The sequence below is a fragment of the Sinocyclocheilus grahami genome, unplaced genomic scaffold (genome assembly GCF_001515645.1).
Source record: "Sinocyclocheilus grahami isolate Dianchi unplaced genomic scaffold, SAMN03320097.WGS_v1.1 scaffold337.1, whole genome shotgun sequence".
Lineage (NCBI taxonomy): Eukaryota > Metazoa > Chordata > Actinopteri > Cypriniformes > Cyprinidae > Sinocyclocheilus > Sinocyclocheilus grahami.
The window spans coordinates 850,714-862,760 of NW_015505516.1; the positions used below are offsets into that span (position 1 = coordinate 850,714).

The window sequence follows — 12,047 nt, forward strand, 5'->3', positions numbered from 1 at the left end:
TTTTTTAGATGCTTAATTCTATAAGTTTGTATTATATAAATAATACAAACAAAAAATACTGGCTCTGTTTAAAATGACAAGAATGAGTAAATTTAAACAAATTCCTTCAAATTTAAATTTGTTACATTGCCAACGATTGCTGTTGCTTACATCGCCTCAGATCACGAAACCTTATTGAAACATTGATGACCCCCTCTTGTAAGTTTGCTGAGGCCAATGCAATATATCGGCTGATATTTGGCATTATCAGCATCTTTTTTTTAAGAACATGTGATTCCCATTGAACACAGACTTACTAGAATATTGAGTGCACTGTAGGTTACAGTGTTTACTTCCTTTTTATTGATGTTTTGATTTATTTAAATTTTCTTTTTGAAAACTGCAATATGATTATAGAATTAAGATGTTATCTAAATATAAATGTTAATTTTATGTTTTATCAGTTTCCATTTTTTCCAAATGCATTAATTTTCAATTGATTTATTTCCAATTAATTTAGCAAATGCTATGTAAAATATACATATAATTGCAGCAATTGTTATGCATGCGTTATTTACCAACTTTAAATTAAATGGTATGGCATCATGTATATCAGCTTTATATCGGTTATCGGCCACCTTGCTCTCTTAAGATATTGCCATCGGCCATCACAAAACAATACTGGTCGGCCACTAATTATGATTTTAATGGCTAATTATTGAATCCATTGACAAGCTTAGTTTGTTTTTATCAACTAACCGACACTGTTTATTTATAGAATGTGGTGCCAATTTAGTATCTATGCCAAATAACAGATAACACATTTGAGTATTGATCATCCTTATCGTCATGTCTTCCATCTTTTCCTTTCTTGCCTATCTGCATTCTTCAACAAAGTGTTCCCAGACAAGCTTTTGACCTTTTTCTCCCTTAGAGAATCTCATTTAGCAGCTCCTTGTTCTCCATGGCTCTCTTTCCCGCCCTGTACCGAAACACAGCAAGTGGGGTCACGCGCTTCAGGTAATGAATGAACCTGAAGCTCACAGCCAGCAGAGTGGAATGACTGATTTAAAGCACAGGGACATTTCTATCCAGCTGCTGCGCTGTCTTGGCCAGCCTCTTTCCTAATTGAACTGTCATTTAACGACCACTTTTAAAGAAAACGAGCTCTGCCTTTGAGCTGCAATATTTGCATTTATGAAATACAGCCCAGCATGGATACTCATCTCACCAGAGGTAATGAAATCCTTTATGTGGTGTAATTGTGTGTGGGAGGCATCTCTTGAGTTGTGTGCTCCGGTGTGATGGATGTTAATATTGGAATTGTCACCTCTTTAAAGACATAAAACAGGCAAAAGAAGCTGAAATGTGTCTGCTCTGTCCTCTGTAGATCAATTTATGGTGTGTTTATCTGCATTTGAGTTTAAAGCCCATAATTCACAGGTCAGATTAGTCTTGTGTAGCCAGATGTTTGATTTAGACATAAGATCTGGTCCACACTGCAGCTCATTCTGGCCAAGAAGCACTTATTTAAATAGAAAGTGACCATCTGAACCATAGTTTTTTGTTTTTATATGTGTTTTGATAGTGTTTGCCAGTTTTATGTGCAATTTGCATCAGACGGTCAGTGGACGTACAGTGGGCGGTCCGCTGGTGTACTGCCTGAGGCTGAGTCTAGGGTAATATTGCCTTCATGAAGGCCCAGTAAGTGTACCAAGAGAATAACATTAGCCGGGTTTCCATCCATTTAATTTGTGCGCAAGATTGGAATGTCGCATAAAACATTTGCAAATAACCATTGTTTCCATCCAATGAGTCAAAGAGAATAAAATTGTCACTTCCTGATAAACTGCCACTAAATATCACTAAGAAAAGTGGGAGAAGCCACTGAATATAATCATTTTCATATATAATAAATGACTTACACCTCAGAGTAAGCAGACAAAATTCCAGAAATCCCTTAATTCGCAAAAAAGCTTTTACGCTTGCTTGAGGTGGTTTTTGTCATGTGCGAAGAAGGGTTAATGCGAATAATGGGAGATGGAAATGCATTTGCCGAATAAATTCCCCCATGTGCATAAGAAAAGTCATGTGATTTGCACAATGGGATGGCATAACTTGACTAACCAGCAGACCTATCTCATTGCACAGCATCTGAAATGTTGTTATGGTCATTCTTAAATGTAATTAAATTCTTAAATTACACGAATGTGTTCCCAAACAGCAGGCATCCACCTCCGAAAGCAATGACCATTTATCGAGCTTTGTCTTCTCACTCTGAGGTGCAAGTAAACTTTTTTGATGTGCATGGAGGAATACGTCATAATAACGTTAACACACAGGGAAAATGTGTAACGGATGCCTCGCAGATACAAACAGGGTAAATAATGTTTCATGTTTTGATCAAAAGATAGTTAACTTTAAATGTCAGCAAAAAATTTTTACAATAGTGCTGTCATTATAACGTTATGTATATGACAGTAGCCTAGTTATTAATGTTCTACATTTCTGTTTTGAGCTGCGCACGCTGAGGATGCCCAGTAGAATGAAGCAGCAGGATTTTAATCCATGGGATTTAGCTCATCATTTATCTCATATAGAATACGCTTCGTTATTTATACAGCATAACGTTAATATTACAACTTATAGGCTATCTGCACAAAATGCCCCGAATGCACGAACGTGTCTGTGCGGCTCTGAATGAACTCCTTTTGTGGACGCGTTCTTCACGCAACAACGTGCAGAAACACGGCAACTAAACTCTAAAAAATTCACAGCGTTTTATTATAGTAGTGTTCTCATTATAATGTTATGTACAGTGGGGCAAAAAAGTATTTAGTCAGCCACCAATTGTGCAAGTTCTCCCACTTAAAAAGATGAGAGAGGCCTGTAATTTTCATCATAGGTATACCTCAACTATGAGAGACAAAATGAGAAAAAAAAACCAGAAAATCACATTGTAGGATTTTTAAGTGCTCACGGTGAAGAGATAATCACAGTAGCTACTACAATAAAGCGCTTTACTGCAGCGCAACTCAACCAAATGCATCCCATATGAGATAAATAATATATACACAATATATATATAAACAGGCTGAAATGTTTTGAAATCACTTGTACCCTACCTGATCGAAAAAATCCAGTCTTTCACTCTGCCTGTGTCAATTTGAGTCTTGTTAAAGTTTAAATCCCTGCTTGCAATATGCTTTTCTGTCGGTCACGGATTATGGAAAGTGAAACTTAAATCTATAGGGGTGGTTGGATTTATTCACGCACGTTAAAATGTTTATTTATTTGTTGATCTTTCTTTTCAGATTCTTATTTACAGCATTATCTAGGCTGTATATTAACTTTGGGAGAAAACCGGTAGTTCTTTGTGAAATCAGAAATTTGAGCCACCCCCATATAGCCAAAATGGCATGATCATATAACACCTCTGCGAATATTCGACTGAGAGATTGGTAGTCGAATCGGGCTCCTCCTATCGAAGCATCGAATCGTAGACTATTCAGGGTCACCCTTAAAGTGTAGTAAAGAACAGACTCGCTACAACATTCAGAAACCAGAAAGCTATGCATATGGGATCTGCATCACATGTGCGTTGTAGGCAAAGCGTGAAATGAAAACTGTTGCTCGCGCATACACACCCACATGCACAATACCCTCTCAGACTCTCTAGGTCTGCCCTTCTCTTCTAATGGCTGTGCATTTGACTTAGTAGCCATGCTTAAAGCCTCTCTCAGCAGGAGCACAGAGCTTTAAGTGTGCTTGCCTGAAACACCATCAATACTTAATCAGTCCATTATTCAGTGCATATTTAATCCTTCAGCAGCTCGCTCTCACATCTCAGGCTAGGCGTTTAAAATCGGCCATGCCAATAAACCCGCCTACTTACTCATTTATGGGTTTAGCAATTGCCTACTATCATTTCTGTCATTTTGCTCGGAGGAACAAGAGCGCTCCATGTATTTTGAAAACTTCTGCTCAGCCTTTGACAGTCTCAGTCATTTTTAATGGCTCTGTCCGAAGGTTTGGCTGTTTATTTAATGAGACCAATGGCATGGATTTAAGTGGCTTATCCATTGCGAAAATGCTTTTCTGCCTCACTTGCTTTTTATTGCTCATATTCTCTTACTAAATCCTCAGATTCACTGTTTGCTTCGATTCAATATATATACAAATTAAATTTTACATTTGAGAAGAGAACCTGGTTTAAATGGCTGGTTCAAAGTTACTGTGGTTTCAGGAAACAGTTGTGGCTAGCTAGTTAATTTCACCAATGATACATTTAAGAAGTGAGTTACATTAAAGGTCACATATTTTACACCTTTCTGGAGTTTTATTTTAAGTCTTGATGTCCTTAAGAATATATATTTGCGGTATACAGTAAGTACCAAAAACCATCTAAATATATTTTTACAGCTACTCTCTCAGAAGCTCTGCAAAGAACAGGTCGATTTTGGCTTGTCTAATTAATATTCATGAGCCTCTCCTGATTGGCCTTAAAGTTTAAATCCCTGCTTGCAATATGCTTTTCTGTCGGTCACGGATTATGGAAAGTGAAACTTAAATCTATAGGGGTGGTTGGATTTATTCACGCACGTTAAAATGTTTATTTATTTGTTGATCTTTCTTTTCAGATTCTTATTTACAGCATTATCTAGGCTGTATATTAACTTTGGGAGAAAACCGGTAGTTCTTTGTGAAATCAGAAATTTGAGCCACCCCCATATAGCCAAAATGGCATGATCATATAACACCTCTGCGAATATTCGACTGAGAGATTGGTAGTCGAATCGGGCTCCTCCTATCGAAGCATCGAATCGTAGACTATTCAGGGTCACCCCTAAAGTGTAGTAAAGAACAGACTCGCTACAACATTCAGAAACCAGAAAGCTATGCATATGGGATCTGCATCACATGTGCGTTGTAGGCAAAGCGTGAAATGAAAACTGTTGCTCGCGCATACACACCCACATGCACAATACCCTCTCAGACTCTCTAGGTCTGCCCTTCTCTTCTAATGGCTGTGCATTTGACTTAGTAGCCATGCTTAAAGCCTCTCTCAGCAGGAGCACAGAGCTTTAAGTGTGCTTGCCTGAAACACCATCAATACTTAATCAGTCCATTATTCAGTGCATATTTAATCCTTCAGCAGCTCGCTCTCACATCTCAGGCTAGGCGTTTAAAATCGGCCATGCCAATAAACCCGCCTACTTACTCATTTATGGGTTTAGCAATTGCCTACTATCATTTCTGTCATTTTGCTCGGAGGAACAAGAGCGCTCCATGTATTTTGAAAACTTCTGCTCAGCCTTTGACAGTCTCAGTCATTTTTAATGGCTCTGTCCGAAGGTTTGGCTGTTTATTTAATGAGACCAATGGCATGGATTTAAGTGGCTTATCCATTGCGAAAATGCTTTTCTGCCTCACTTGCTTTTTATTGCTCATATTCTCTTACTAAATCCTCAGATTCACTGTTTGCTTCGATTCAATATATATACAAATTAAATTTTACATTTGAGAAGAGAACCTGGTTTAAATGGCTGGTTCAAAGTTACTGTGGTTTCAGGAAACAGTTGTGGCTAGCTAGTTAATTTCACCAATGATACATTTAAGAAGTGAGTTACATTAAAGGTCACATATTTTACACCTTTCTGGAGTTTTATTTTAAGTCTTGATGTCCTTAAGAATATATATTTGCGGTATACAGTAAGTACCAAAAACCATCTAAATATATTTTTACAGCTACTCTCTCAGAAGCTCTGCAAAGAACAGGTCGATTTTGGCTTGTCTAATTAATATTCATGAGCCTCTCCTGATTGGCCTGTTGTTTTCTGAGTGACGCACGGCCAGGCCAACCACAGGTAACTAGGGTCATGTATGCTGTAGCCTGCTGGGGATTGGTGATACTCACAAGTAAGGTCAATAGAAACACCGGTAATGATGGTCACTGCTGAGGGAAATGTTGTCCGGCCTTACATGTTTGAGCTGAACTCAGACCCCGAATCGGCGATGACAGGAGACAACCAACCACCTCCTCAAACGCGCTTACAACAGGATGTTTCAGAATGGTAATTCATGGTTTGTTTTTTTTCAAACACCGAATGCAGTAAATATAAACCTGACCAGCCGAGTGTTTGCGATCACGTGAACTTGAAGACACTTGTACAAATGCGGCTGGGTGACATGAATGGAAATTATTCTAGATTGGCCATGTAATATTTGGCTTCTGTATTCTATACTGTATTTTCCTGCACTCAAAAGCTGCCAATCTAAAGGATCAAACGCCGTGTATGGCATTATTTTGTTATTGTTATTGTTTTGTTATATTGTTATTACTCAGCAATGGCATGGACGCGATGTTGTCTGGGGGTTTGGCAAAAGGAGAGTGGGACTGTGGGCAGTGCTCGGGGTGGTGACTGAAGGCGGTGACTGTGTAGTTCTGACGTCACCTTTTTACGGAAGTCACAACGGTTCGGGAAAAATCACAGCTACTTTATGCAGGCTGTGTGCATTTGTTTGTGGATTGGCTGTTTTGAAACTTATATGGTAGTTACATAGCACCTAGACCTCAGTAATCGTGAAAAAAGCCAGGAAATTTCAATTTTGACAATATGGGACCTAGGGCTGCACGATTATGACAAAAATCATAATAGTCGATTATTCCCTTGAAATTGTAATTGTGATTATTAATTACGATTATCACAATTTACATTGAATGATGTTTATACCATCGTTTGATGCAACTGCATGCTGTATTTTTATATGAAAATAAACACTCTTAACTGAAAAACCTTTAGTGCTTTTCTATAGTATTAAGCCTCAAATGTCAAATATACATTGGATTGGTTTTTTCTTTAAATTATAAAAAAGTAAAAATATGAATGGTATTATAATGTTATGCTAAAACTAAAATTAAAATAATGGGGAAAACCCCTTAAGATAACATGTAGAAAGAAAAAAACACATCTTAAGCATGCAGAATAACATAAGTGGACTTTGAACGATTAATTGCCGCTTTGAATGATTACGTAATTGTGGCATCCATAATTGTAATTGCGATTAGATATTTGATTAATTGTGCAGCCCTTTAATGTACAGGGAATGCACCTCTTCAAACAGTAATGTTTTGATAGCACTACAGAGCCAAGTGTTTACATTTTTTAGGGAAATGAACCTGTGAATGGCTTACTATTTATCACCTTTAAGCTCTTGAATGAAATATTACTGTATCCTCCAAACTTATTTTTGTTTCTTGTCTCCTCCAGTCTGTCACACATTCTCCTGCTATTCTCTTCCTCCCTCTGGTAAATGGGTTAGATGGAGGGAGTGTGAGCTCACCTGCCGATCAAGATGTTAAATAGAGCATATGTAATCATGTCTGTCTCTCGTCTGAGTCATGCATTTGTCATAGAGGCTTGACTTAATGTCTTATTATAGGAGAAAATCCAGACCTTTAAGGACAAATTTGAAGACAATTTTCAATTGGCACTTAATGAATGTTATAGTTGGGCGGTTTGTCATTTATTAAACTATTTAGGTTCTCGTACATTTTTTAAAGGAGATTCTGATTTTCAATAATATTTCAAATAATTATTTTCTTTCTCTCTTCTGGCAGTGGGACTCGATGAAAGATGACAGAGGAGGTGATTGTTATAGCCAAGTGGGACTACACAGCTCAGCAAGACCAGGAACTGGACATCCGGAAGAACGAGCGCCTGTGGTTGCTGGATGATTCCAAGACCTGGTGGAGAGTCCGCAACGCATCCAACCGCACCGGCTACGTCCCCTCTAATTATGTTGAGCGCAAAAACAGTCTGAAGAAAACCTCACTAGTGAAGAACCTGAAAGACACTCTCGGTAAGAAGTCTCACAGCTCAGTAAAGCATTCCACCAATTCACAGTCCTGCCAAACTAGAAAAATCATTTTAAGGCAAGTCGGTTTATTTAGCAGACATCTTGGCAACACCATCAGGAAGCTAGTTTATATGTATGCAAATAGAATATCGAAAAACGAAATCTCTAGCACTGCTAAGTTCTCATAATATGACAAATCACCAAAATCTGACAATGATTGGAATGCTTGCTCTCCTATGTTTTCCTTTTTTTAGGCCTTTTCATGGCCTAAGCCTTTGGAAAGTAGACCATTCAGATTTAAGGTTAAGAATAGTTTGGTTATTAGATAAATTATGCTGTTTTTATCTAATGTCATACTGAAGAGTCTGTGCAGGTCTAGACCTCATACTCCTTCAGTAGGAGATGACGTGTATGAAACGCCCTTGCAGTTGCCATGCCCTACTTCCCCCATACACCTCCGGAGCTTCATGCCTTTAACTCTCAATCTCTCATCTCAAGGCACTAAGGAAGACTCTTGGGACTGTCGTTTTTTGCAGCGAGTTGTGTACAAGCCAACAACACAAAACAAACACTGGGATCCTTTGATTGCATGTGTTATGCTTCATAAAATATTATTACATTTATTGTTGAGATACTTTGATCTTAAGTCACCTTGAGGGGCCCTTCTTCATTCATTCCAATAAAACATCTTAATGTTACAGTATCTATCACAACACCAAAAGCAGGTGAATCATCTGAACACATACGTTTTTGAGGGCACTGTTTTGTTAGGACAGGTTTCATGGGAATTTTTTTTATTGAAAATGGACACTATTTAAAAATTGATCTCATGCTCAAGTTTGGTGTGGCCCTAGGGCAGGGGTGGCGAACGTCGGTCCTGGAGAGCCGCAGGCCTGCAGAGTTTTGCTTCAACCCTAATCAAACACACCTGAACAAGCTAATCAAGGTCTGAAGGGTTACTAGAAAGCTACAGGCAGGTGAGTTTTCATTAGGGTTGGAGCTGAACTCTGCAGGGCTGCGGGAGTTCGCCACCCCTGCTCTAGGGGCTGACACAGGAAGTGAGGTGCCCCCTGCTGTCCATTAGCAAATCCACCAATAATCCTCACTATACTGTTTAGCCCTCAAAATAAACATTGATATGTTGTACTTTTTTGGAATTATAGAGATGATTTTTATGTTATCTGTGGTCTCTTGCTAAACAGTTATTTATCCAAGAAAACTTAAAAAGCTCTTTCATTTTCAGACCAAAATGTCATTGGATTCTATTTTATCTAAGATACTAACCACATCACACTGACCAATGTATTTTTAAATCTGTCTAAATCATTAGTATCCCTAGATGAGAGCATGCTTATCCCTGTCTATGTGTTTGTTTGTCCCATATGTGATTACCATGAGTTAATGAGCTCTAAATACCATTTTGTTATTTTTTTTTAATGAGCTCTGAACAACAGGAAGCAGTGAATCGATAATGCCTCCTCTGCTGCGGGGGGTAGAGACGTGGAGAGGTTTAATAACTACTGAAGTTGTTAAATGCAAAGTATTTTCCCCATGCAGGTCTCTGAGACAGCCAATGAAATTAGAGTAGGCTTTCATGAAAACAGTGTTACATTTTACCTGCTTCCTTTCCATTGTGTTCCATTGTGTGTGAGTGAATGTGTGTGAATTCCAAGCAGGTTAAGTGGAGCATTGTTAAAGCAGGTTAGACAAGTGTTGAAATGAGACTCCTCATTCAAATTTAATCTGGCCATTCGTAGCAAAGCCTTCAGATTTTGAGATAATAAACAGTGTGGTTGACTTTTTTTTTTGTGTTGATTTTTAATTTGTGAAATTACTTGGAGTTCTAGTTATTCCCTACTCTAGTTATTGCCTAAATCACTCTTTGAAGATCAGAGGATCTCGCTAAAGAACTGTCAGCATACACACACACTTACACACATCTTGGCACCTCTGAGCTCCAGTACTCACACGCACTTACTATCATTCCACTTGCATCTCACGCGAGTTGTTCTGTGAATTGGCATTTCCTTATAAGCCGTTCCATCAAGAGAACAAAAAAAGTGCAAAGAATGTGATTCTGTGGTGCTAGTAGCTGCTTATTTGGGTATCCTGACCAGCCCAACTTGGCAAAATCAGCCTCACTGAGAAAGTCTATCCTTCAAAAGCAGTTACTCAGTATTTGAATGGCTGTCAATGGAGAAAGATGCTTTTGAACGAAGTACCTATGGTGTAGGTACAATCTACCCCTTGGGTTCAACAATAACATGAATTTCTTGCAGGTCTACTGTTTGTCCAACCAGTGGCAGATATTTTGTAACAACTTTAGTTGGTTAAAGTGTTTCTCATTATCGACTTTTGCTTTGTCTGCTGTGGAGTCCACAAAAGGATGTATCAAGGGTGCAAAGTGGCCTCAAATAGGCTCTTCATCACAGGCTTTATGACAAATGGGACACCCTATGGTCATATAGATTTCAAATAGTAAAGTTCAGCATTTGAGCAGCCAACTGTGTTTACATTAAAACCACATTAAAAAAAGGTCATTTTGACCAAGAAATACATTCGATCGTTTACACTCGCATTATGACACAGTTTGATCGCTCTTCACAGTATGCACACACGTACATGTGATAGTTCAAAAGCAAAAAAAATCCTAGTATTGATTTTATAAGTCTTGCCTTTTTTATTTTCCTATATTTATTTTAGCTTGTTCCTTTGAACGATACTGTTGGGGGTTCTGTCAGCTTCTAATATATAAGCACCTCAATATGTGGACCACGAGGTGTAGGATAGAAACTGTCTCCCTGTCTGAAAACGTTCTGAATGTGCAACATCGTATTTCCCTAATAGAGGCAGGGCTCAATGAAAGACAAATGGAGCCTGCAACTTTACTGTGGGTTAAGTTCCAAGCTAATCATATAGATAGGGAGTTAATTGAATGAAGGGATATTTGGGTATTATTGTGGTATGGAGCTTAATGGACAGCATAATGGTGGGGGAGCATCATTATTGCCGCTTTGATGGTTGGATGAATTTGCCTGTTATCAAGTCAGTTTTATATTTGACATAAGAAGTCCGGTAAACTGTAAGTGTAGAGGTTAAGGAGAAAGGGGTGATTGCTTTCCGGAAATGCAAGTTAATGAACGGTTATATTGCCTGCTTGTAAATGGAGGGGAGGGGGGGGGGGGGGGGGGGTGGGGGGGGGCTTTGGAATGGTTGTGTGGAGAGGTGTTCAGGGCTGGTGTAGGGTGTTTTTTCAAACCTGCAGAAGAACTCGTTCAGATCGTCTGCCAGGTGTTGATTCTCCACAGTGCTGGGGGATGGTGTCTTGTAATTGGTGATTTCTTTTAGACTTTTCCACACTGATGTTATCAAGTCAGTTTTATATTTGACATAAGAAGTCCGGTAAACTGTAAGTGTAGAGGTTAAGGAGAAAGGGGTGATTGCTTTCCGGAAATGCAAGTTAATGAACGGTTATATTGCCTGCTTGTAAATGGAGGGGAGGGGGGGGGGGGGGCAGTTGTGTGAGGGCCTTTGTGGAACTGTGTATGAAAATGAGTGTCTGGCTGCATTGGAATGAATGTGCCAGAACGGCCATTAGAGAGTTTCCGTTATTGTGTTGCTTGTAGTAGTTTGGTGTGCCATGTTTTGGTCACTTGAGATGGGCCAGGGCAGCTCTCCAAATCTCCTCTGCTCAAGTCAACAGCTTCATCCCTCTCTGGGACTTCTGAAAAGAGGCTTCACATTGTGTCATCTCAAAGACTTCTTGTACGTGGTTTTCATAGATTTTTCTATCTTCATTCTCCTTTTTTTAAGCCTTCTCAGGCGTTCCTCTCACGTATTTGTCACTGGTTGTGGGACTTGCTTCTATTTCTAGATTTCCCAGAAGGTCTTTGTTCTGTTTGTGTTGCAGTGTTCATTCCCTGTCAGCCCGAGCCTCAGAAGTACACACCACTCTCAGCCAACACAGTCTCAAAGTTCCAGCATAGGGAAAAGTTTCTGCTCCCTTTGAACTAGAAAATTGACTGTTGACTGTTCTTGTTTGAGGTCCAGGTCACTTCCACATCATAGAGTTTTGAGTGCTGTTACTACTCCAGACAGCAAGTCAATGTGTAGAGCACTAATGCTACCATATATATATATATATATATATATATATATATATATATATATATATATATATATATCTATTTAAGACTTGAGTAGTGATT

At 38.8% G+C, this 12,047-nt stretch overlaps 1 protein-coding gene across 2 annotated transcripts in view; it reads left to right on the top strand.

Annotated features, from left to right (window-relative positions):
- nck2a (NCK adaptor protein 2a) overlaps nt 1-12,047 on the top strand; it is a 78,241-nt gene that overhangs the window by 58,675 nt on the left and 7,519 nt on the right. For both annotated transcript variants that reach the window (XM_016295530.1, XM_016295531.1), the window contains exon 2: nt 7,601-7,842. In XM_016295530.1, the coding sequence (XP_016151016.1) occupies nt 7,617-7,842 (226 nt within the window). In that variant the 5' untranslated portion in view covers nt 7,601-7,616. The remainder of the gene's footprint in view (nt 1-7,600; nt 7,843-12,047) is intronic.